The sequence below is a fragment of the Stenella coeruleoalba genome (genome assembly GCF_951394435.1).
Source record: "Stenella coeruleoalba genome assembly, contig: scaffold_433, whole genome shotgun sequence".
NCBI lineage: Eukaryota > Metazoa > Chordata > Mammalia > Artiodactyla > Delphinidae > Stenella > Stenella coeruleoalba.
Window position 1 is genome coordinate 57918 of NW_027645968.1, and position 27776 is coordinate 85693.

Consider the following 27776-nt stretch of genomic DNA (forward strand, 5'->3'; position numbering starts at 1 on the left):
GAAAATGATTGCCAGGGATAAATGGCTTTCCAAGTAAATTCTTCCAAATATTTAGGGAAGAAATATTGGTAATCTTACATAAAAATCTTCCAGGAGACAGAAAAGTATATATTGCTCAAATATTTATAAGGCCAACATAAGCTTCAGATCAAAACTAAAAAGAATATTACAAGAATAGAATCACAGGCCAGTTTCTCTTTTGAACATGCATGCAAAATGTGTAAACAGAAGCACAAACTGTATCCATGGTATGTAAAACAATCATATATCACAATCAAAGTAGCTTTATTCTAGTAATGCAAGGTTGGTTTAATGTTCAAACATGAAACTGATCCCAGGAATGAATTAGAGTGGGAAAAAAAGTCATTTAAAACAGAAGTCTTGGGACTTCCCTGGTGGTCCAGTGGTTAGAACTTGGCGCTTTCACTGCTGGGGCCCTGGGGTCCAATTCCCGGTCAGGGAACTAAGATCCTGCAAGCCATGAGGCAGGGCCCCCCCCCCCCCCCCGCCAAAAAAAAAAAGGAAAAAAAGAAGACAACCAGGAGAAGCAGAAGATCGAATAAACATAACAGATAACACCTTATGAAAAGTAGGTGAAGATTATGGAATATTCTAAAATTTTAAAACAAAAAGAAACATTTAAAGATTCAAGAGGATGTGACAAATATTGTACATAGGCAAAGAATAAAATAAAATAAAATAAACGGATGATGGGAGCCCAAAAATCCAGATGCCCATGTCCTGTCTCTGAAGATTCTCATTCAATGGGTTATGCATTTCCTCTATGTTTAAAAACCTACAGGTGTTATAAAGCAGAAACTAACACACCATTGTAAAGCAATTATACTCCAATAAAGATGTTAAAACACAACCAAACAAACCTACAGGTGATTCTGATATGATGCACAGACAATGTAAAGCTTCTGCTTTACAGGAAATAATACCAGATTATTTTGTTATTTTATAGTTATAGTAACAGGTTGTACTATTGACTGGTAAGTCTGATGTCAAAATGCACTCCCCACTAGGGATATAAAAGGAACTAATAGTCTCTACGGCTACTTGGTGGCAGCATGCATGTATCGCAAGGGCAATTATTGTAGGAATCCAAATGAGTGGAACATTTTAGAATTGGAAGACTACATACAGATCATCTAGTCAAGCTTCCAACTATGATAGTTGTGAAAACTAAGGCCCATATAAAAGAAATGATTTATCTCCAAAGAGCGTTAGTGAAAGAGTATGAAATTAAAAATATCTCTGAACTTTTAATTTAATGCTGTTTTTATTAATCTCATGTATTAGCTTAAACTTCAGTGTGACAGATTTGGGATTGAATTCTTGCTCAGATTTACTGATTGCGTGCCTTTTAGTAAGTTACTAAAACACTTTTTTAAAAAAAAATAGATTTATTTATTTATTTTTGGCTGCGTTGGCTCTTCCTTGCCATGCGCGGGCTTTCTCTAGTTGCGGTGAGCGGGGGCTACTCTTTGTTACGGTGCGCGGGCTTCTCATTGTGGTGGCTTCTCTTTGTTGCTGAGCACGGGGTCTAGGTGTGTGGGCTTCAGTAGTTGTGGTTCACGGGCTCTAGAGTTCAGGCTCAGTAGTTGTGGCGCATGCTCTTAGTTGCTCCGTGGCATGTGGGAGCTTCCCGGACCAGGGCTCAAACCCGCGTCCCCTGCACTGGCAGGCAGATTCTTAACCACTGCACCACCAGGGAAGCCCTACTAAAACACTTTTAACTTCGCTTTTCACATATGTAAAATGGTGAGCCTTGGCTGATATAGAATATGAGATAACCTAGCACTGTTCTTAACACATACACGTAGTTAACACTTTTTGGCTCTCATCCCTCTTAAACAGCCTCTATCCTCTTAACAATGAAAGTGTGTTTCAGCTAGCAAAGCACCCCAGAGCTGACCACATTCTGGCAAGAGATATAGGATTCTTTTTCTTGCTGGTGGTTCTTTATACCTGATATTTGAACTGCACTGAAACATGAACATCTCTTGTTTATACTGTATTAATGGATTGATGAATCTGATAATTTGATAGATGAATTTTAAAAAGTAATATGCAGGAAAAAAAGTAATATGCAGGAATTGAGCTGCCTTACTCTCAAGAAATATAATTTGATAGTGGTGGCTAAAACGATAAACAGTGTTTGCACAGGGAGTCCATATTGGATGTGAACTACCTGTACTCCCATTTGTCTATTAAGAATAAATAGAATCCTTTCAAAATCTGTTTTAAAGCACAGTTATTTCCTTCTGACTCATTTAAGTTACCTGCAAGAAACAGACAATCTCCTGAATCCTTGCTTAAAAGGCTTTTAATATAAAGCAGATAATTTTTTGCAACATTTCCCAAACTTTTCATTATCAAATTGGCTGAGGCTTCTCAACGATTATCATTTCACAACAATATCTCCCTTTTCACCTTTTTTAAAAGAGTTGGCCTCGTAGATGTGCCCTTCAAACAGAGCTTCACTCTCAACTTATTTTAAATTTTGTATTCAAACAGTATGAAGAAAACAGGATCAGGGAATTCAGCCATAAAAGTGAATGGATTAATGATACATGCTACATCATGGATGCAACTAAGTGAAAGAAGTCAGGCTCGAAAGGCTCTATATTGTATGCTTCCATTTATATGAAATGTCCAGCAGTGGCAAATCCATACACACGGAAAATATTATACATTAGTGGTTTCCAGGGGTTTGGAAGAGAGGGATATAGGGAATGACTCCTCAAAATGGGTGTATGTTTCCTCTTGGGGTGATGAAAATGTTTTGTAGTTGGACAGTGGTGATAGTTGCACAACATTGTGACAGTAGTAAATTCCACTGAATGGTACAGTGAATTGTAAAATGATCAAAATGGTGGATTTTGTGTTATGTTCATTTTACTACAATAAAAAGGAGAAAGAATTAGGGAAAGACTTAGAGTTTGGGAAACTAAGGTGAACTGGTCAAGAAAAAGACAGCTCTACTGTTGAGTGTTCTCTCAGCTCTCCCAGTGCATTAATCCTCAGCAAAAAGTAGCCTGAACTTGTCGATGATAGTCATTCAACACAGTCCAGGGAAAAGTAAATAAAATAAAACCCAACTCTTCTTCTTTAGCACATCTATGAAAGGTTAACTTGCTGCTCAGCCACGTGGACATTCATGAAATCGTTTCACTTTAGGTGTCCTCTACTTCAGTACTTTACTCACAGCTCATTCACACCTGTAGGCAACAGCATTCCTTAATTGGATGGAATCTGCAGTGCTGGTTGTGATCGGTCTCATGAAAAGAAAAGGGAAGGAGGAAAAAGCCTCCACATTGACTTGGTGGTCTTGACGAAATGGATGCAGAAGACAGCTTGAGTGTCAAACTGGAAACTGTTATTTTCCTTTTCCTTTTCTTTTTATCTTTCCTATCAGGTCTTCTGCCCACTTCCCACCCCCTTCTCTCAAACAGGAAAGACACTAATTAGCTGCTTTTTTGTGTTTTTGGTAAAACACCTATTGTTTTGCGTTTCTTGTTGTTCGGTTTTTACTGCCAAATGAGCTTCAGTGGTTGATGTAGGGGGCCTCTTGGGAACTTAACGTTTTCCAGTTTAAGTGGAAAAGCTTTTTTGTTTGAATTGGCTTTTACTGGGTGCTTCAAGGTTTGCTCTTGGCTCTTTGAAGGGGGACTAAATAGCACTGTGTTTCCTTTGAGGTTCCAATGAAGAAAGGATCCTATGTCCTGGGCACTTTTTGTTGATTTTGCTGTGTGTCCTCTCTAATAGCCAGATGCAGATTCCAGGAGAATGACATAAAAATGAATATAAGTAATCTAATATTTTTACAATTTGCTTTGGCCATACTCCTGGTCTTATTCTACTTGTAGCAGATGGCTTTAAAGAGCATTAGCTATGTATATATTAAAAATAATATAAATATACCAATATTAAATATTATATTGATGTATAAATGTAATATACTAATATTTATATTAGTGTATAACAATTATGTATTATATTAATATATATTTTTGCCTAGCATATATTATATACAAAATATATGAGTAATGAAATGTATTTCTATGGTTAATATGTTCATAATATTAATATGATATATCCTGTAATATTGATTTTAAAACAATTATATCATAATATATAAATATATAATTATTATTATCTGATATAATACACTATAGTTAATATATTCTATATAACACAATATATAATGTATTAGTATAATTGTATTATATAATATAAATATAATACATATATAAAACTATATATCTTTTGGTTATACATTACACATACGAGTATGTATAGCTATTTATAATTTTATTTACATAGGAATCTGGTCATCATAACAATTGATGTAAAAATATGCAATATTTTCAATCAAATGGGCCTTAACCTCACTACCTACACATAACTACTTTTAAAATCTTGAACCCTGTCTAACTCATGCTTCCATATCTCTCAACCTGCTTTTCTACACATGCACATAGACACACGTTTATACATGATATATATGTATACCACCAGTATTCAGTTCAATGTATATAAATATATAATATATAATTATATTCCTGTGTATGTATACAAATATAAATCAAAGGTATGTGTATAGGTATGTATTTCATATGTTTATATAAATATATCATACAAATAATGTATGTGTATATAAATACATGACTGTATACATACATACACAGAAATACACTTATTTAAACAAAAGGGACCTAAATAAACATAGTTCTCTAAGAATAAAAGGTTATGTCTCACTCTTTCAATAACAGTTTATAGTTTTCTACTGTATGTGCTTCTATAATTGTTATGAACATTTCCCATTTTTGTTGAATGTTAAGTTGTTTTAATTTTTTGCCTTTTTTTGTTTTTTGTTTGTTTTTTTGGTACGTAGGCCTCTCACTGTTGTGGCCTCTCCTGTTGCGGAGCACAGGCTCCGGACGCGCAGGCTCAGCGGCCATGGCTCACGGGCCCAGCCGCTCCACGGCATGTGGGATCTTCCCGGACCGGGGCACGAACCCGTGTCCCCTGCATCGGCAGGCAGACTCTCAACCACTGCGCCACCAGGTAAGCCCAGTTTTTTGCCATTATTAATGAAGTTCTGAAAAATATGGTGGGCAAGATTACTTGAAAAACTCTCCTAAAAGAAAAGGGTTAGGTATGCTAGGTTAAATGTACACAACTTATTTTTAAGTGCGTGGTTGATTTTGGAAGTGTGCAGTCGAAATTTCCAGTACCCATGAAGGAAGGGTGGTCCATGTGTGAGAGTGATAGCTCTATTAAGAGTGGATTGAAGATCTTGATAGCTTAGAACAGAAGCTGGAACTCCTGTTTTTATGGAGCCAAATGGCAAATATTTTAGGCTTTGTAGACCAAAGAGGCCAAATTGAGGATATTATTTAGGTACTTAGGTAACCACTTAAAATGCTACCAGTTAAAACGTGAAAACTATTCATAGCTCATAGGCCATAAAAAATAGGCAGCTGTCTGGATTTGGAATACAGGCCGTAGTTGAATGACACACCTGGTATAGAGACTTGTTTTTAAATGGCCATGACCACATGGGAGGCAGGAGGTAAGACTCCATCCCTACTAGATGGGAAGTTAGAACTAAACCTACCTATCCCTGGCTTCACCTTTAATGAAAGGGTGTGCCAGGAGAAAAAAATATCTGCTGGCAAAGGGAGACTAAGAGCAAATTCTCTTGGCCTCTGCTCTGGGTAGGAAACAGGTAGGAAATCTTGAGAATTCTGAACCGCAGATCTGTGTTCACAGTGTTTGGGTTGCAAATTTATTTGCGGTCTTGCAAACAGAAGCTAAGAAATTAACTTACAATGCTCCCAAATCGGTGGTATTCCAAACACAAAACTAAACCCTTTCTGGAGAGGTAGACCTTCAACACAGGCCTATAGCGTTCCCACAGATAAAGTTTAGCTAAACGTGAGCTCATGATCTAAATTTACACAATAATGAAGAAATCAGCTACAAGTGGAGAGAATCAGCAAAAACAATCAATAGCAGAATTAGATTCCCAAGGCCATCCATCAGATGTTGGAATAATCAGGTGCCAGGCAGAAAATATACATAAAACTAGAACTGAAACAAGGAGCAAGGATGTTTTAAAAGACTGGGTAGGATCTTTCAAACATTTTTAGAGTACATGTCATTGTTAAAGCTAAAAACTCGAAGGTCGTGTAATACAGCAGATTAATCGTGGAGAAGAGTGAAATTATGCTGTTTTTAAAAATATGGCAGGTCAGATTTCCTGCCTAATTATATAAGTTGATTTATCTTAAAAAATACACAGTATTTTAAAGACTTATTGGCTGTAAAATAAGTTAAGGGTATTTCAAAGGGCTTCTCTGCAAAGAGAAGTGAGAAGTAGCAAAACACAGAAAGTCGAGGGGAAAAAATGTCAATATATACATGGCTATAGGGTGAACTAAGCCTTAGGCCAGCAACTATGAGGAGGAGCTGACCCTTAGATACGTACAACTAAGCTGGAACCTTCAAAAAGTTCAACTGTTTATAAGTCAAAAGATTTATTAAAATTAATAACCAAGTGTTTTAATTGACATCAGAAGAGTAAAACAATAAACCCTGAGAACATAGAAAAAGAGACAATAAAGATATGAGCAGAACTTAATAAAACAGAAAACAGTATAAAATTGAGGTGATTTAGTAAGTCAAAAGAATATTCTTTGAAAAGATTTAAAAAAACAAACTTTGATTAAGCAAAACAAAAACGTAAGTAAACAATATACAGAAAGAATCAGGACAATGTTATAGCAGAGAGTACAAACAGAGAATATATGAAATGCCAGTAAATTTGAACATTTCTGTAAAGTGGACAATTTCCTAGCTCCTAAAGTTTACCAAAACTGACACAAGCGGAAATTTGTAGCTGGAGTTCTTACACCAGTAAAGGAATTAAGTCAATAGTTTACAAGCTTTCACCAAGAAAATACCAGACCCGGCCAGATCATTTGGGAGGTGAATTCTATCAAACTTCTGTTAAACAGATAACATCAATATTAACAAAGAAAAACTTCTAGGGAGTAGCAAAGGAAGAATGCTCCTTTATTCATCTTATGAAGTCTATATAATCCTAATACTGAAAATAGATTAGGACTGTAAGGAAAAAGAAATTTACAGGTCAAATTTACTTGTAAATATAAAAGGAAAACTTTTAAACTATGATATTAGCTACCCAAGTTCACTAGAGTAAGAAAAAGCACGAGCAAGTTAGGTCATCCAATGTAGTTTAATGTCAAGAATATATATCAATAGATTGAAATCACCACATTTTATTTCTTTCATGTGTCTCTTTAACAAATTGGTAAGTACTTATATTGATCTCTCTTGTACTAGGCACTGTGCCAAGTCACTTACATATTTACTCCTTTAAACCTTCTATCATCCCTGGGGGAAAGTTCTATTTTGCTTCCATTTCTTAGCTAAGACGCTAACCCCCAGGAAAGTAAAGCAACATTTGTAAGTTTTTGTGGATGGTCAGTGACGGGACCAGTACAGGAACATCCAAAGTCTGTGCTTGGAAGCAGTGCCCCATGTTGACACTCGCATTACAGATGAAAGGAAAGGAACCATGCACTTACATATAGATTAAATCTCACATTACAGGTTAAAGGAAAGGAACCATGCACTTACATTATAGATTAATACCCACATAACAGGTTAAAGGAAAAAGAAACATGTGCTTCTCTCAAAAGTTGTAAAGAAGGCATATCCATTTCTAAATATATTTCCCAATTTCTTTTGCTTGTTTTCTGACCTTTATAGTGCATTTTGCCATGAGGAAAATTTTAATTCTTATATAATTAAATGTATCCTTTTCTCTTTGTATCTTAGAAAGGTATTCCTCATGAATAATTTATTTCAAGTCTCCCGGGTTTCTGATACTTTTACACTTTCATTATTTTTTAACTTTTAACTGGTTGCTGTATCTAGAATTTAGTAATTCTATGATAGCCATATTTTCCCACTTTTGTTGAATAATTTTTGCTACTGATCCAAAATGTGAATTTTATTTTAATCTCAATTCCCTTATGCTCTTGCATCTAATTTTAAGATACTTCCTATTCCACTGGTTGTTTTGTCTATCTAAAACAAAATGCTACCTTAAAAATAATGTAATTATAATATAATAAATGTCATTAGTAAACAGAATACAATATATAATAAATAGCATAATATAAAATAACAAAATATAATTTACCATATAACAAGGTCAAAGGAGAGCAAAAGTATACAGTCACTTGAAATATCCCCCAAAAGATATTTTATAAAATTCAATATTCATTTGTAATTTAAAAGAAAGAGTAAAATAGGGATTGATGAATGCTTCCAAAATAAGAAGAAATTATATGTCTAAAAGAGAAAGAGGTAAGTGATAGACTTTAGTAACACTGGCAATAAATGCAGGACAAGATGAGGATGCCTGATGTAATGTTAAAGAAGAAGTATTATGTAACATTGTGTTTGCAGCACTGATGAGTTCAGTGAAAAGAGAATCTCATAGAAAAGAGTATCTCGTTCTTCTTAATGTATGTACACTTGTCCATTGCATGAACATAACAGCTTATTTAACCAATATGTTACTGATCTGCATCTGGATTTCTAGGTTTTCATGGAATTTTATTATGCACAGTTGTTTCAAACACTAGGACTTCCTCTTATGTTTATATCTTTTGAAAGAAACACTATCTCCACCGATGATTTATCTGTGCTGGCTGCTAGCTGACTTTGGGTACTTCTCAGTTCTTCCCTTTACCTTCCTAGTCAATATGAAAAGGGAAGGCAAGAAGGTCTCCTGTTTCGAGACTGTAAAGATAGGTCTTGGTGATAAAGTCTTGGTGGTAAAGGCTAAAAGTATTAACCCAGAACAAATGTTTTTCCAGCTGTAACTGTGTGTGATTCCCTTGGCTTGATTCCGTAGAGGATGTAAGACAAGACTGTAGAATCTGCCCTCAAAGAGCTTCCAGTAGGATGAGCTAAGTCAAGTATGGTGGCATATCTAATTCAAGACAAAATATCACGTCTCCTTTTCTCTCCTGGCAAAACTTGGTGGAGTGAATGTCGAAGTCACTGTATGCTTTAAATTAAAGCAACACAATAAATCGTGTATTGGAAGGTGATTATTCTGGTCTCTTTGTGGAGACGAATTGGAAGTTGTCTAGAAGAAGGAAAATTAGGTTAACCAAAGTTAAACTCATAAAAAATTGAGCATTAATTAAATATCTGTGGTCTATGTTTCTCTTTGATCATAACTTCTCCCAATTTATAGACCTCTTTGATACCTGATTAATCCTTGTCAAAGATGCAGTTAACTGATTATTACTGTGTATTAGGTTTTGCCTGGGCCCTGAAGAAACTATCCTAAATCACCAGCTATGATTGTCACTTGATTTCCTCACAGAGAACAATCAGAACTCCTTGTCTTAAGTGGCTTGGGATGTGAAACTAGTTAGTCTCTTAGATACTGTTAGAGGACCCTACAGAGCCCATTGGTGAAAGTTTGGAAAACACTGGGCTTCTTAAAATTGATTCTTGTAGTGCTTCAGGAAAGATCACTGAACCAAAAGGATAACGGTGTTTCTGGTTCTGTTGTTAGTGTTCTCCATGGAAACATTGCTGAAGCTTCTGGACTCAATTTCCTTCCCCATGTGTGAATGTCACTGAAAATATCCAACTCCATTCTATCCCCATGTAACTTCAGAAACTAAGCAAAATGAAGACTCAAAATTCATTTCAAATAATGAAATGAATATATAACGTAGAATGGAACTGGGAAAATACCTGGTTTAAATTCTAGAAAGTACCAACTATACAATTCTGGATAAGTTGCTTCATCTTGCTTAGTCTGATTTAACGCCCATCTCACAGGATGTTATGATGATTAATTTAATATCTTTGTATAACGTACAGTGTTATGTAATTTCTTCTTGTTTTTCTTGAGTAAATTCATATCCTTAAGCAACTCACTGTAAACAATAGTTACTTACTTGCTTAAATTACTCTTATCTTCTATTATCAGCTGAATTGTGTCCTGCTCAAGTTAATATGTGGAAGTCTTAACCCCCAATACCTGGTAATATGACTGTATTTGGAGATAAGGCCCTTAAATAGGTAACTGAGGTCAAATGAGGTCAAATGGGTGGGCTTTAATCCAATATGACTGGTGTCCTTATAAAAAGAAAATATTAGGACACAGACATGCACAGAGAGAAGACCATGTGAAGACAAAAGGAAAACATGGCATCTACAAACCAAGAAGAGATACTTGAGAAGAAATCAATCCTGCTGACACCTTATGTCAGATTTCTAGCCTCTAGACCTGTGAGTGAGTAAATTTCTGTTGTTTAACCTCCTCAGTCTCTGGTACTTTGTCATGGCAGCTCTAGGAAACTAATACAACTTTTTATGGCCTCCTTGTCTCATGTTGAAAGTTCAATATTTGGCATCATAGCTAGGAAACAAAAATATCATCTACATTCCTTGTTGTAGTCTTTCTTCCCCATTCTCATTGCTAGTAATTTCCATATTTGGGTCTGTTTTCGGTGCCTTGTAAACAGAGCGTTACGCTCATTTCTGGTCTTACTGCTAATATACAGTAAATGTGCAGATACTGAATAGATTTTGGAGAAGTGCAGCATATAGTTGGCACATGTGTGTATGTGTGTGTATTCATATAATTTATACTTTTTCTCTATTTTCTTTCTTTGGTGAGCTAAGATTCTCTGCTTTTGTGACTAGTACTCCTGAATACTAATCCCTGAATTTAATTCACCAAAAATTGCCAAAAATAATAATAATATGGGGAAAGAGAGAGTGATAGAGGGAGAAGAACAAACAATCAGGCAAGGGCAGTACTGTGAATTATTAGGGTCTTATTAATAAGATTATGTTAGTCTAGCGGAAATGACCGTAAATATCATCAGTGAGCCCAGTTGGTCTTTACTGACTGCTAGACACATCCTTGAGTTCTGTTCTTAGTCTCCAACTGTGTGATTACTACTGTCTGGAAGTATTATTTGAACAACTAAAGTCACTTAATGGAAAAGGAATATGTCTTTAAAGAATCAACAGTAAGTTTTCTATCTGATTACAAAGGAATGTTGACTATCTGGAAACCTCAGTCATATCTGTAAGCAGGAAAGCATTGGCTATTAAAAGTGGATGATATAAAAAGATGAGCAGAAACTTTGGCGATAGGTATACCTGGATTTAATTCTCACTCCTACCGCTTAGCAGCTGGATAGCCTTAGGCAAGTTTCATACCTCCCTGAAATTCACTTAATTCAGTCTGTAAAATGGCATAATAACTTATTATAGCATCCTTTTAGGAATTTTAAATCAGTTATTGAAATAAAAGTACACAATATATAGACAAGTATGGATTCCTCAATAGGTGTTTGACTTTTCATTTCTCCATTATCCCACCCGCATCAAATAAAGAAAAATACTTTTTAAAATTTATGAATATTTCATTGTTCTAAAGTTAAAGCCATAAAAATAGAAATAATCAAATGGCCTACTATCATACCATTAGAAGAAAAAAAAAGTGTTCATGAGAGTTCCATATTAGAATACAAATTTTCCTTAGGCACCTGTTTATGTATGCTATTCTGCTCTTTACAATAAATAATTAAATTTAAAAGACTTAATTCCTCACTTTTAAGACCTTATTAGTTTACAAATTACATATTGACCTATGCTACATTTTATACCGACCCATGCTAATGAATTCAGTGCAGAAAACAAAAAAAACTGCACTCAAGCAAACTACATATATATATATATATATATATTACTTAAATGCATTTATATCCTACCATGTCTCATAAAGCATTGTGGTAACTCACCGGAATACAGACAATCAAATATAATGGCAAAAGCACTTAATATAAACAGGGCCAAGGAAACATAGACAGAAGATGAAGAAAAGATGAGGGAAATGTGAACAGGAGGAAGTGTAGTTAATCGAGTTGTATGTTTTGACCTTAAGATTCTCTGTGTGGGGACTTCCCTGGTGGAACAGTGGTTGGGAATCCTCCTGCCAGTGCAGGGGACATGGGTTCGGGCCCTGGTCTGGGAAGCTCCCACATGCCGCGGAACAACTAAGCCCGTGCGCCACAACTACTGAGCCTGTGCTCTAGGGCCACTGAGCCACAACTACTGAAGCCCGCGTGCCACAACTACTGAAACCCTAGCGCCTAGAGCCCGTGCTGCACAACGAGAGAAGCCAAGGCAATGAGGAGCCTGCACACCACAATGTAGAGTAGCCCCCACTCGCCCCAACTAGAGAAAGCCCATGTGCAGCAACAAAGACCCAACACAGCCAAAAATAAATAAATTTATTAAAAAAAAGATTCTCTGTGGATAAAACAACATGTAAATAATTGGTTACAAAGCCATATTATTTGAAGGTGCCAGACTGCACATTAACAGTCTGACACAAAGGGACAGCACAGGATAACTATTCAAAGATAAAGATTTTTAAATCTTTGCAGTTTGAAACCTTTTAGAGCAAGTATAATGAGCTCGACACACATTTCAACACTCCACATGTTAATCACATGTTCAAAGCATGTCTCAAAGTCATTGGAAATAGTTGCTGTCTCTGTCTCTGATATGTAAAACAGACCTGTGATGTGTAAAACTCAGGAGGTATTGATATCCACTTTTTGGCATCTGAACAGGAAACAAAGTTGTTTCGCAGTGATAATAAAGAATGAAGTAAATGCAACAGTCAAATAAAAGACAAAGTACTGAGGGAATGTATTAACAAAACGAATCCAACTAAATTCTGGTGGCCTGGGGCCTATGATTGTACACACTGCATGGAAATACCCCAGCCTAAATACTGGCATAGGAGGAAGGGTACTGCTAGGCCCATCACAGTATAATCCTTTTAAATGTCCCTTTCAAGGTTGTCTCCACTCAACACTGAGTATAGGAAATCTTCCCATCCGGCAGAAACACTGGCTGCACAATGATTGACCAAGAAATTAACACACTAATGAATAAATGATGCTAATTTATTTCTATCCCTGACAACGGGAAACAGCACACACTCTGTGTCAATGATATGTCCTCTTTCCCACTTTTCTAAATGGTCAAGTATGATTTTCCCTTCATTGCTTTATATCATGTGTGGCAGGCATGATGGGAAATGGCTACCAATGGTTCTGTTATTGATTTCTACCTTCATTTCACTGTGGCTAAAGAAGATACTTTGTATGATTTCAGTTTCTTAAAAATGTATTGGTACTTGTATTGTGGTGTAACATATGGTCTTTCCTGGAGAATGTTCCACGTGTACTTGAGAAAAATGTGTATTCTGCTGTTGTTGAGTGGAGTGATCTATATATGGCTGTTAGGTTTAGTTGGTTAAATGTGTTATTCAGTCCCCCTACCTCTCTACCGATCTTCTGTCTAGATGTGTTATCCATTATTGAAAGCAAGGTATTGATCTCCAACTATAATTGTAGAACTATTTCTTCCTTCAATTCTGTCAATGTCTGCTTCACATATTTGGGGGATGTTTGGTACATATATGTTTATAGTTGTTATATCTTCTTGATAGATTGAACTTGTTATCAACATATAGTGGCCTCCTTTTCCTCTTGTGATAGTTTTTGATTTAAAGTTTATTTTGTGTGATATTAACGTAGCCATCCCAGATCTACCTTCCTTCCTTCCTTCCTTCCTTCCTTCCTTCCTTCCTTCCTTCCTTCCTTCCTTCCTTCCTTTTTCTCTCTCTCTCTTTCTTTCTTTTTGTTACTATTTGCATGGGATATTTTATTCTGTGCTTTAACTTTCAACCAACTTGTGTCTCTTGAAATCAAGTGAGTTTTGTGCGGACAGCATATACTTGGATTATGGATGTTTTTAAGGTCCATTCTGCCAATATTTATCTTTTTATTGGAGAGCTTAATCCACTTTTTCAAAAATTACTGATGAGGAAGAACTTAATTCTGTCTGTTTCCTGGCTGTTTTCTGTATGTCTTATGCATTTTTTGCCCCTCATTTACTCCATTACTGACTTCTTCTGTGCTTAGCCGATTTTGTTGTAGTGAACTCTTGATTCCTTTTTCATTTCTTTTTGCATATAGTCTATTGATATTTTCTTTGTGGTTATCAAGAAGATTACATTCACCCTTCTAAAGTTCAACCAATATCATTTGAATTGGAACCAACTTCAATAGCACACAGAAACTCTGTTCCTCTACAGTTCCATTCCTCCTCCTTACATTATTGTTGTCACAAATTACACCTCTATACTTTGTGAGCCCAATAACATGGATTTATGATTATTTTATGCATTTGTTTTTTCAATCATGTAAGAAATAAAAAGTAGAGTTACAAGCCAGTAGCACAATACTGGCTTTAGTATCTGCCCATGTATTTATCTTTACTGGAGATTTCTATTTCTTTATACAGCTTCGAGTTGCTGGCTAGTGTCCTTTCATTTCAACCTGAAGGTTCAATTTAGCATTTGTCATAGGGCAGTGTTAGGAAGTTGTAAAACAAACGCCCTCAGCCTTTGTTCATCTGGGAATGTGTTAATTTCTCCCTAAGTTTTGAAACCAGTTTGGCCAAATATAGAATTCTTGGTGGACAATTTTTTTCTTTCAGCACTTTAAATATGTCTGGCTTCTTCCGTGGTTTCAGATAGGAAATTAGCTATGAATCTTTTTGAGGATCCCTGCTTTGTAACAAATTTGTTTTTTCTTTCTCCTTTGGGAGTAAAGATTCTTTCCCTGTCTTTTGGCATCTGAGAGTTTGATTATATTGTTTCTTGTTCTGGCGTTCCTTGAGGTTCTCTTAGTCCTGAAATCAGGCAAAGATTTACAGCAACCAAACACATACTGAACCAGGGAAGAGGCAATTGGAAAAAGGCAGGAAAGCTTTGTGGCATTTTTACTTGCCCTTGCCCCATCCACTGTTAGTGTAGTGGTGGTCTTAAAGTGGTGGGGTCTTAATGCAGTGATAGTCTTAAAGTAGCAGCAGGCCATTCCTAGTATGGGACCCTCAATCCTGCTTCAGGAGGGAGCAGAAGAGACCGTACTCTCGGATTATTATGTGTATCTGTTCTAACCTGTCTGGGAGCTACCTGAAGGACTGACACAAGATGCTTATCTCTGTCTTAGCTAACCTGGAACACAGTCTGGAAAAGCAGCGGTCATTGCTCAAAAAAAGTGCAAAGCAGAGATGCCTGGGGCAGAAGACTGTGCATTGAAATACAATAGACCACATAAGATGCAGGAGCAAAAGTTGGCGGAGATTCTTTGGGAACTTAGAACATACAAAAAGTACACATGTGTCCAGAGAAATTAAGAAAGCCACATGCATACTCAAGATAAGATGCATGTTCTGAAAACACCAGAGGAGTCTAAGCTTTTACCATGGGCTGAGCCCTGAACTCAGTGCAGGTCAGCTAAATGTTGAAGGAGTGATCCAGCAATCTGCACAATGGGGAGAGGTGTGTGGTTTTGAGTGTGCATGTGGATGTGCTTGTGTATATTTGTTTTTGTTTGTCTTAGGTGCAGGAATTCAAGGACATCTCTGTCAAAACATTAGCTAAACATGAACTAAAGGAACAGAGACTTCAGTGCCTACATACGATAAGGAGTACAGTCATTGCAAAACTAGTTTGGAAAGGTCCCTAAACAAACAGACTACTACAGCCTTCAACAATCCAAAGGCCAGAAAACCCTGGGAAAGTAGGAGAATCTGATTTCCATAGACACCACATTATAATATTTGAAAGCCAGATGTTCAGCCAAAAAACTCACAAGGTATACAAAGACATGGTAAAGTATGGTCCATTTAAGAAAACAAATTAATTGATGACACCATCCCTAAGGAAGCCCAGACTTTTCTCCATTGCATATTCTTGCCTCCTTTGTCATAGATTGATTGACCATAAGTGCATGGGTTTCTTTCTGGGCTCTCTATTCTGTTCCAGTGATGGATGTTTTTGTGCCGGTACCATACTGTTTTGATTACTGTAGGTTTGTAGCACAGTCTGAAGCCAGGGAGCATGATTCCTCCAGTTGTGTTCTTCTTTCTCAAGACTGTTTTAGCTATTCAGGATCTTTTGTGTTTCCATACAAACTTTAAAATTATTTGTTCTAGGTCTGTGGAAAATGCCCTTGATATGTTGATACAGACTGCATTGAATGCGTAGATTTCCTTGGGTATGATGGTCATTTTAACAATATTAATTCTTCCAATCCGTGACCACGGTATATCTTTCCAGCTGTTTGTGTCATCTTTCATTTCTTTTATGAGTGTCATATAGTTTCCTGGGTTCAGGTCTTTTACCTCCTTAGGCAGGTTTATTCTTATGTATTTTATTCTTTTTTATGCGATTGTAAATGGGATTGTTTCCTTAATTTCTCTTTCTGATAGTTCACTGTGAGTGTATAGAAATACAAAATTCATATATAGAAATCTATTGTATCCTGCAAATTTACCAAGTTCATGTTTGCGCTCAAATAGTTTTTTGATGGTGTCTTTCAGATTTTCTGTGTATCATGCCATCTGCAAACAGTGACAGTTTTACTTTTTCCTTTCCATTTTGGAGTCCTTTTATTTATTTATTTTTTCTTGTCTGATTGCTGTGGCTAGGACTTCCAAAACTCTGTTCAATAAAAGTGGTGAGAGTGGGCATCCTTGTCTTGTTCCTGATCTTAGGGGAAATGCTTTCAGCTTTTCACCATTGAGTATGTTAGCTATGGGCTTGTCATATATGGCCTTTATTATGTTGAGGTATGTTCCCTCTGTGCCCACTTTCTGGAGAGTTTTTACCATGAATGGATATTGAATTTTTTCAAAAGCTTTTTCTGCATCTATTGAGATGATCGTATGGTTTTTAGTCTTCAATTTGTTACTGTGATGATAAGAGACCTAAGACAGCTACAGAGGCTAAGTGTCCTTTCTTCCCTGAATGGGTAGGTATCCTTGTTCTGCCTTCTAATTGAGTTAGTATCTGAGTAAAGAACTGCCAGGTGTCATTTAGTTCACAGTACACTGCTGTGGCAATATAGAAATGAATTTGCCTAAGTCATTTGGCTTTTCTCAATTATAGTAAATGAATATACTGAATGAATACTTCAACTTAAGGAAATGTTCTTAAAAATATATTAATGTAGGCAACTTCAGTGGAGAACTGAAAACAAAACAAAACATTCAGGTAAAGGGTTGAAATAAAAGTACACTCAGTTGTATCCAGTTTCCTCTTGTAAATCTCTCTTTTTAATTTGAGTGGACAGTCACTTGAGAATATCTGACTTGGGGCTAAGGAAATCTAAGCCTTCTTGGCCACACTGTATTCTCTTATGTCATTTACTAAAGACACCAGTTGGGCTGCTGAAAAAAGGTGGGAAAAATCAATCCCTCACATCCAAAGGGCGGCTCTTGAAAATATGTGTGTTGTTGTAGTTATTTTGCTCTTCTGGCCTCAGAAGTTCTAATCTTAACCTTAGCCCCTCATGGAGAGAGACTTTGTAAACCAGTTCCCACGTTACTCATTATGTGACCGTTGAAAAAGAGAAACCCAGCACTTTTCCTGTGCTTTCAACCAGTTATCTTCTTCAAAAATCTGTTTGGATTGTTATACCTTAATCTTGCCTGGCAAGGGACTTATGGGAAGGTTCTTATTGTTTGAAAGTTTGGTGCCAGTATCTGCAAAGAAAGAAGAAAGATGTGTTTATGAAACATCCCAATAGTGAAGGTGTGTGAAAGCAACTTTTGAAAAAGTTAATCTGTCAGAGTTTAGCCGTATTATTACATTTTATTTTATTCATTGAAAATAAATAATTATCAATGAATCCTTTCTACATTTTCTAGTTTCCCAAAGTTCCCTGTATTCACATTCTAAGAGGAAAAATGGTATTTTAAGTCACTGTTCTCCACCTTATATTATTTATAATCACTCCTCGTGATCTCTTCCTTCCAAGAAACGTGATCCTGAGAAGTGTCCTTTGTTTGTCTTTGTGGAATAAGTGATGAGGATGCATCCTGGAGACCTGTGAGATGTTCAACTTGTGGCATAATGAAACTAGGATGGAGAGTTCTGGAAAGATCTGGAAAGGTGGCTGGTAGAGTGTGGCCATGTGGGAGAAGAGAGACATACAGAGAGAGGGAGAGGAAATTTTCAGAGGGAGAAAATGAAACAAATAATTAAATAAGTTTTGTTGTGTGGTGTGGGACGCAAGCCTTTCTCTCCCCCTTTCCTTCACAATGTCTTTCTTAAAGACTGTGTTTTTCATTAGTTTTACTGAGATAGGATTTGCCGTTTTGTTTGGATACTGAGAATGGACCCATGGGAACAGTTACATTTGGGTTATCTCTGACTATCTTTAACGAAGAACATAAATATTGGCCACACTATCTATGCACATGCTATCACCATGCCTTTTTTGTTCTCTGTTCATATATCTAAGTCCTCTTCTTTCTTTAAGGTCAATCTCAAATCTCATCTGAAATGTACATTTATTGATAGATTCAACCCATAATGAACTGTCCCTTCTTTGTCCTCCTTAGGCTCTGATTATTTATAAAAACTCATTTTTGAACTTAGAAACTGTCCAATATGATATATTAGTTATTTCACCAGCATATGTTATATCCTCAACACAATTATACGCTTTTGTGGGGCTGGGATCATACATTCTGTAATTTTTCTCAGTACTTACACTTACTTTGATAAAAAGCACATTCATTCATCTAAACATCATTTATTGGGTGTTAATTAAATATCTCAACTCAGTAAATATTGTTTGAATGAATGCATGCATGAATGAGGGAGTATGCAATAGGTAGCCTAATGTACCGCCCAATGTGAGAAAACCAAAAACATAAACACAAAAGCAAGCCAAAAAGTGGACCAGGACTTTCTGTAAAATATCCTGCTTTTTGTTGGATGATGCCATGAAAATCAAGGTGATCCTGAACGGTCTTAATAGCTGACCAAGAATAGTAAACAATTGAAATTCTCTCAGGCTTCTTCAACCCTATCACTGGACACATTTATACCTCTCAGGAATGGTATTAAAAGAAGAGATTAATAAAGCTTTTATAGATGAGTTGATAAATCTCTAAATATTTAAGTCTTCATTGCCTCCTAGGTTTTCTCTATTTTGGGTTTCCAAAAGATTTCAATAAACCACAGGATAATTAAAAATTAGACATTATCTTTCTTACCTTGACGTTTTTTGATGGTAAACACCTTTTTATTGTCTCCATAGTGCTGCCCGATTTCCACCAGTACAGTACTTAAGTGAATTTTGCTCTGGATGGTGGACTATATAAGATGGAAACGAATTGTTTGTATATGTTTTAGAATTCTTCAAAAGGGCCTGGCCATGGAAATGCATTGAATATTACTTAAATAACTAAAGTAACTTCCTCAGAATTATTATTCTATTCTGGTTAGGATACTATCTGCTCTGGTTTGTTAAAATTTCGCTTTAGAGTGGTTTTAATTTTGTTTCTGATAGGGTCCTAGGATTTATTGCCACGCCCATCCTGCATCTGTTTTTCTTTGAATTACTCTCCTTGCAGTTTCTGATTCATACAGGGCCTTACAGGTTAGTGACAACCTGGCCATCACAACGCTGGGAAGGACAGGCCTACTTTTCAGAGGTGTTGATGTTTTCCGTACCTGAAGGTTTTCAAGAGATATCAGTCTTCCTCACCACCTCCCTTGGCCCTCTTAATGGACTAAGCAGTTCCTCATGAAATTTCTGTAGGATATCTGTACCAACTTCTCAATATTGTTCCATCCTGAGTCTAAATTCCTGGCCTCAAGGTAATGTTAGATTCCTAGCTCCAGCCCCTATTTACATAAGGCCTATACTAAGGAACGGAACCCACAGATATCAGTCCGCTCTTCTTTCTCTGGATTTAATTTCTCTGTTACTTTCTGAAACATGCAGGTGTTCCTTTCTTTCTTTTAATCTCGGCTATGTGCTTTTAACTTTTTCAAAATTGACCCAGAATTTACATGTGTCTCCAGTAAGAGTACATTAAATTGAGCTTAGTCTGTTATTCTACTGGCATATTTGAGATCCAGATAATTTGCTACTTAACTGGATTCAATGACCTGTATATTTCAGGCATCTAACACTTACCATGTTCCAAATTTCCCTCCTTATAGTTAGTAATTTTCTTGGGAATCTGGATGAGATTAAATGGAATAAAGTTAGTGAGTGGCCCAGGAATGCCTGAAAGTTTGTTTGTCAGAGTGGCCAGGGAAAGTTAAGCAAGGAAGAAAAGCAAATGAAAAACAGAATCCCATTATTATGGCTGAGTTTACTCCCAGGATTCCATGCAGAGCTCTCTGTAGAGCTGGGTTGGGTTATAATTTATGCCAGAGCTCTACGTGGGGCTGACACCATCTCATGCCAAGCTCTCAGTTCTGGGCTCACGTCATCTCTGGTCCACTCTGTGGAGTGGAAACTTTGGAGGAATGGCCAATGTGTTCCGCGGTGTAGGAAGAGGGAAATTATGAATGTGACTTTCTAAATTGTGGAGGAACTAACCACTGTAAATGTGCCTTGAACTATGTTGTTTAATTTGACCAGTCAGATCAATGACTTTCCCCTTGAATGAAATGCTGCTACGTATATGAGCAGAAAAACAAAACTGGTATAAGGAATAGATAGCTAGTGGGAAGCTTCCGCATAGCACAGGGAGATGCGCTCGGTGCTTTGTGACCACCTAGAGGGGTGGGATAGGGAGGGTGGGAGGGAGGGAGATGCAAGAGGGAGGAGATATGGGGACATATGTATAACTGATTTACTTTGTTATAAAGCAGAAACTAACACACCATTGTAAAGCAATTATACTCCAATAAAGATGTTACAAAAAAAACTGGTATAAGGAGATGGAGAGACTGGGAGTCTTATTTTCCCACCAATTAACTTTGCCTCTGACCATGACCTTCCCTTTGAGTCTCCTAGACCTTGGGGATGATCGCAGCCCCTTGGGTTGGGTGACGGCAACCCCATCTTCACTAGAACCTCTATAGTTAACTTTGATTTTTCCCACTCCGTCTATCCATCCCATGTATGCAGTCAGACATTTGATCATGGACTTTTCCTGACAAAATATGCTTGAATATAACCATTTCTTTTCACTCCCACTGCTACTGCTATTGTCACTGCCTTAACTAGGGCTTTATCTTTAAGTTCTTTATATAAATATATAAATATCTATATATAAATATAATATACAAATAAATAAAATATAATATTAATTCTGATGATTTTAAAGTCTTTTCTTGATAAAGACTTTTCCTGATAAAGACACACAATATCTTATGTAAATATTTTTGTATTATCTGTTCTTAGAATTTTAGCCATATGATTCTATCTCTTGGTTTGTCTAGAACTTTTTGATTGAATGCTGGCTATTTTATTTGGCTTTTTTTGTTTTTCTCAGTGGAAACGTTGTTTTGCTTCAAAATATTTTATTCTACCTGGAAGTAGCAAATCTTCAAATTACAATTTTTTAAATGCTTTCAAATATCAATACTATAGGTGTCACAAAATCTAGAAAAATGACATTTAAAAATTAACTACTGCCAGATGTGTCTCTATAAAACTTTTCCCCCACTGTTTTAGCTATATATTCTTTAACTGCCTCCTCATACGACAGTTTATGTATTTTCGAAATAAAATTTTAAGAAATAAACTTCGTAGTTTTTAGACATAGATTTCTTGTAGCATGGTTGATTAGAATTTGCTTCTAGTTATTAATAGTTTAGAAAAGTTTATTTCAGCTTCACAATTTATTATTGATAATGTCACATTCATTTTCATTGTTAACTTTGAGAAAACCTCTATGGATTACTTCCTCATAAGTATTTACTATTATAAATGCATTACTGATTTCAGTACTGCTATAGGTTTGTGCATTACAGGGATTCTGATAAAATACTCATTCATACCATTCCATTACACACATTGTTGATGGAGTATATTCATTCATTCATTCATTCATTCATTCATTTATTTTTGGCTGTGTTGGGTCTTCGTTGCTGTGCGCAGGCTTTCTCTACTTGCAGGGACTGGGGGCTACTCTTCGTTGCGGTGCACAGGCTTCTCATTGCGGTGGCTTCTCTTGTTGCAGAGCACGGGTGCTAGGCACGGAGGCTTCAGTAGTTGTGGCTCGCAGGCTCAATAGTCGTGGCTCATGGGCTCTAGAGCGCAGGTTCCGTAGTTGTGGCACACCGGCTTAGTTGCTCCGTGACATGTGGGATCTTCCCGGACCAGGACTCGAACCCTTGTCCCCTGCATTGGCAGGCGGCTTCTTAACCACTGCGCCATCAGGGAAGCCCCTGGAGTATATTCTTGACAGAAGAAAATTTCCATTTTGACTAAGCATTGATGAGAACTGAATCTTTGACTTATCTTTCACATGCCTGATGATTGAAATAATTTTCCACAGATTAGCTTCTGGTTTTGTACTTTTCAGTTGTTTTTTTCTTCTTCAAACGCACATGCTTTGAGAGCTGTGAAGTGCAAGACATGGCTATATTGTAAGGTGGGTTTTGTCCTTATGCTTCTGTGTCTTGTGCTAGGTTAAGTCAGTAGAGTAGTCAGTATGAGTACTGGAAGTTATTCCTGTAATGCGATAGTATATAGTCAATTACATATGGCGGTGTCTGAAAATCACATAATAGCCTCACTTAAAACATCTCCTTAGGGCTTCCCTGGTGGCGCAGTGGTTGAGAGTCCACCTGCCGACGCAGGGGACACAGGTTCGTGTCCCGGTCCGGGAAGATCCCACATGCCGCGGAGCGGCTAGGCCCGTGAGCCATGGCCGCTGAGCCTGTGCGTCCAGAGCCTGTGCTCCACAACGGGAGAGGCCACAACAGTGAGAGGCCCGCGTACCACAGAAAAAAGAAAATCTCCTTAGCCAGATTTCAAAAAAGCCTGTGGCCATTCCAATATGATCCAACATAGCGGAATATGATAGAAGGAAAATTGGCAAAGAAAGAGACGCTGGTCTTACCTGATGGAAGTTAAAATATCCCACCTTTGACAATTTTGCAAAAACTTATAATTCCATGAACTAATTTCTAGGGTTCTTCATAGGACCTAAAAAGGAACCCATAGAGTTGTGGAAGAACAATAGAAGCTGCTGTGATGAGAAGCCCAGGCACCGCAACAAAGAGTAGCCCCCGCTCGCCACAACTAGAGAAAGTCTGCACGCAGCATTGAAGACCCAATGCAGCCAAAATAAAAATAAATAAATAAAGATAAATAAATTTAATTTTAAAAAAGTAATACTCAGGTTTGAGGCATGAGAAGTATGATGAGGAGAAATTAGCTTATCTTTTCAGAACTTTTAAAATATCAAACTCAGTCTCTAAGATTTTAGCATTATATACAACATTGGTTACTTATTAGTGGTTTGGGAAGGCCAATTTAAAATTTTCTGATCTTACTGTATTGAAATTCACGGCCCTAAAGTTTTCCACATTGACTATATGAATGATGAAGTAAAGTCAATCATGTATTTCCTTTCCAACTGGACAGAAAACAAAACTTTAAAAAGTGTTTGGACTACTGACTTTTGATTTCTTCTAAGGCAAGTGTATAGGTAATTTTTATTCCCTGATTAGGAGAAAAATGGTGGAAGAGGGCAGGGTTAAGAATTAAGATGTCAAGAGCGTGAGAGGTAGATGGCCAACCAGAGTTCCTAAGGTTCGGTGCCTGTAACTGTCGCCGCCGCTTAAGCCTGCCAAAGCAGTGGTACGGCTGCTGCCCTCGTATTTGCTACCTCTAGAAACATTCTTGCCAGTAGTGGCGGCAGCGGGACTCAATTACCCCCTTTTCTCACTCTCTCCAGAAGCTCCAGATGGCGTCTTCTGTGGGCAACGTGGCCGACAGCACAGAACCAACGAAACGTATGCTTTCCTTCCAAGGGTTAGCTGAGTTGGTACATCGAGAGTATCAGGCAGGAGATTTTGAGGCAGCTGAGAGACACTGCATGCAGCTGTGGAGACAAGAGCCAGACAATACTGGAGTACTTTTATTACTTTCATCTCTACACTTCCAGTGTCGAAGGCTGGACAGATCTGCCCACTTTAGTACTCTGGCAATTAAACAGAACCCTCTTCTGGCAGAAGCCTATTCGAATTTGGGGAATGTGTACAAGGAAAGAGGGCAGTTGCAGGAAGCAATTGAGCATTACCGGCATGCATTGCATCTCAAACCAGATTTCATCGATGGTTATATTAACCTGGCAGCCGCTTTGGTAGCAGCAGGCGACATGGAAGGGGCAGTACAAGCTTACGTCTCTGCTCTTCAGTGCGATCCTGATTTGTACTGTGTTCGCAGTGACCTGGGGAACCTGCTCAAAGCCCTGGGTCGCTTGGAAGGAGCCAAGGCATGTTATTTGAAAGCAATGGAGACGCAACCGAACTTTGCAGTAGCTTGGAGTAATCTTGGCTGTGTTTTCAATGCACAAGGGGAGATTTGGCTTGCAATTCATCACTTTGAAAAGGCTGTCACGCTTGACCCCAATTTTCTGGATGCTTATATCAATTTAGGAAATGTCTTGAAAGAGGCACGGATTTTTGACAGAGCTGTGGCAGCTTACCTTTGTGCCCTAAGCTTGAGCCCAAATCATGCAGTGGTACATGCCAACCTGGCTTGTGTATACTATGAGCAAGGCCTGATAGATCTGGCAATAGACACCTACAGGCGAGCTATTGAGTTGCAACCACATTTCCCTGATGCTTACTGCAACCTAGCCAACGCTCTGGAAGAGAAGGGCAGTGTTGCCGAAGCAGAAGATTGTTATAATACAGCTCTGCGGCTGTGTCCCACCCATGCAGACTCTCTGAATAACCTAGCCAATATCAAAGGAGACCAGGGAAACATTGAAGAGGCAGTTCGCTTGTATTGTAAAGCATTAGAAGTCTTCCCAGAGTTTGCTGTTGCCCATTCAAATTTAGCAAGTGTATTGCAGCAGCAGGGAAAACTGCAGGAAGCTCTGATGCATTATAAGGAGGCTGTTCGAATCAGTCCTACCTTTGCTGATGCCTACTGTAACATGGGAAACACTCTAAAGGAGATGCAGGATGTTCAGGGAGCCTTGCAGTGTTATACTCGTGCCATTCAGATTAACCCTGCACTTGCGGATGCCCACAGCAATCTGGCTTCCATTCACAAGTATTCAGGGAATATTCCAGAAGCAATTGCTTCTTATCGCACTGCTCTGAAGCTTGAACCTGATTTTCCTGACGCTTATTGTGATTTGGCTCATTGCCTGCAGATTGCCTGTGATTGGACAGACTATGATGAGCGAATGAAGAAGTTGGTCAGCATTGTGGCTGACCAGCTGGAGAAGAATAGGTTGCCTTCTGTGCAGCCTCATCATAGTATGCTCTATCCTCTTTCTCATGGCTTCAGGAAGGCTATTGCTGAGAGCCACGGGAACCTCTGCTTGGATGAGATCGGTGTCCTTCATAAACCACCGTACGAACATCCAAAAGACTTGAAGCTCAGTGATGGTCGACTGCGTGTAGGATACGTGAGTTCTGACTTTGGGAATCATCCTACTTCTCATCTTATGCAGTCTATTCCAGGCATGCACAATCCTGATAAATTTGAGGTATTCTGTTATGCCCTGAGCCCAGATGATGGCACAAACTTCCGAGCGAAGGTGATGGCAGAAGCCCATCATTTCATTGATCTTTCTCAGATTCCATGCAATGGGAAAGCAGCTGATCGCATCCATCAAGATGGTATACACATCCTTGTAAATATGAATGGTTATACCAGGGGTGCTCGAAATGAACTCTTTGCTCTCAGGCCAGCTCCTATTCAGGCAATGTGGCTGGGCTACCCTGGGACCAGTGGCGTGTTTTTCATGGATTATATCATCACTGATCAGGAAACTTCACCTGCTGAAGTTGCTGAGCAGTATTCTGAGAAACTGGCTTATATGCCCCATACTTTCTTTATTGGCGATCATGCTAATATGTTCCCTCACCTGAAGAAGAAGGCAGTCATCGATTTTAAGTCCAATGGGCACATTTATGACAATCGGATTGTGCTGAATGGCATCGACCTCAAAGCATTTCTTGATAGTCTCCCAGATGTGCAGATTGTCAAGATGAAATGTCCTGATGGAGGAGACAACGCAGACAGCAGTAATACGGCTCTTAATATGCCTGTCATTCCTATGAATACTATTGCAGAGGCAGTTATTGAAATGATTAACAGAGGACAAATTCAGATAACAATTAATGGATTCAGTCTTAGCAATGGACTGGCAACTACCCAGATCAACATTAAGGCTGCCACTGGAGAGGAGGTTCCCCGTACCATTATTGTAACCACACGTTCTCAGTACGGGTTACCGGAAGATGCCATTGTGTACTGTAACTTCAATCAGTTATATAAAATTGACCCATCTACTTTGCAGATGTGGGCAAATATTCTGAAGCGTGTTCCCAATAGTGTACTGTGGCTGTTGCGTTTTCCAGCAGTAGGAGAACCTAATATTCAACAGTATGCACAAAATATGGGCCTTCCCCAGAACCGTATCATTTTTTCACCTGTTGCTCCTAAAGAGGAACATGTTCGGAGAGGCCAGCTGGCTGATGTCTGCTTGGACACTCCACTCTGTAATGGACACACCACAGGGATGGATGTCCTTTGGTCAGGGACACCCGTGGTGACTATGCCAGGAGAGACTCTTGCTTCCCGAGTTGCAGCTTCCCAGCTCACTTGTTTAGGCTGTCTTGAGCTTATTGCTCAAAATAGACAAGAATATGAAGACATAGCTGTGAAACTGGGAACTGATCTAGAATACCTGAAGAAAATTCGTGGCAAAGTCTGGAAGCAGAGAACATCTAGCCCTCTGTTCAACACCAAGCAATACACAATGGACCTAGAGCGGCTCTATCTACAGATGTGGGAGCATTACGCAGCTGGCAACAAACCTGATCACATGATTAAGCCTGTTGAAGTCACTGAGTCGGCCTAAATAATGACTGTGTGCACAGGAGAATTACCCTGTACCTGAGCCTCAACCTTCTGGGGGAAAGGGAACTACTTTTTCCTTATCTGTACAATACCATGCTGCAGATGGGTGACAGACAATGATAAGAAATAGCACAGCCAGACTTGCTTCCTGCATGATCATGATCATGATAGGGAGAGACACAAGAGATGGGAAACTGCTGTTCCACAAGGAGTCTCCATAGAATTTTGCAGCAGCCAGGTGTCTGGAAGGTCTGGAAGGTAAGTCTGGAAGGTCTGATCTCCCTTGGTCTTCCATGGGATGGATGGTTAGTGTGGAAGGGAGATAGAGATTGCCCAGCCGTTTTGTGATTATCATGGATTGATTGAGTCTTCTGAATTAATATTTTTCTTTATATTTTGGGTATTGGAGCTTTTAAAAATGTTTGGTTTCAGGTATTTTTATTCATGTGAAGTGTGTATGATTCTCTTGAGATAAGCTTTTAAGCTAAAATATCCCTTGTTTTAGTTTCTGAACTCTACAGATAAATGGGGACTTTGCTGGTGTAGTCTTTTTATAGGTTTTGTAAACCACTTGAGCTTATATCAGTCATTTTAGTGTCTGACATAATGTTCGGAACTATCAGTGCTTTGTTGGTTTATAGATGATGGCTTAAATTCTTTTCCTGGTCCGTTTCCTTCTTCCCTTCCCCCCACTTTAAAAATTCTCCTGTAACTTGGCTAACAAAAAAA

General features: G+C 38.0%; 2 protein-coding genes across 2 annotated transcripts in view; one reads left to right on the forward strand and one right to left on the reverse strand.

Moving 5' to 3' along the window:
• LOC307181422 (uncharacterized protein) overlaps positions 1-16520 on the reverse strand; it is a gene marked incomplete at its 5' end in the record, with an annotated part of 33289 nt that extends 16769 nt beyond the window's left edge. The window contains one exon of the mRNA XM_079946625.1: positions 16512-16520. Coding sequence (XP_079802751.1) covers positions 16512-16520 — 9 coding nt within the window. The remainder of the gene's footprint in view (positions 1-16511) is intronic.
• Positions 16521-23509: 6989 nt separating this feature from the next.
• LOC307181424 (UDP-N-acetylglucosamine--peptide N-acetylglucosaminyltransferase 110 kDa subunit-like) lies at positions 23510-27514 on the forward strand. The gene has a single exon (XM_079946626.1). It carries the CDS (start codon positions 23908-23910, stop codon positions 27046-27048), a length of 3141 nt encoding a protein of 1046 aa, XP_079802752.1. The 5' UTR covers positions 23510-23907; the 3' UTR covers positions 27049-27514.
• The last annotated feature ends 262 nt before the right edge of the window (positions 27515-27776 follow it).

Bases quoted from the DNA above. Each gene is read 5' to 3' on its own strand.
- LOC307181424 (XM_079946626.1), top strand. From the start codon at position 23,908: ATGGCGTCTTCTGTGGGCAACGTGGCCGACAGCACAGAACCAACGAAA.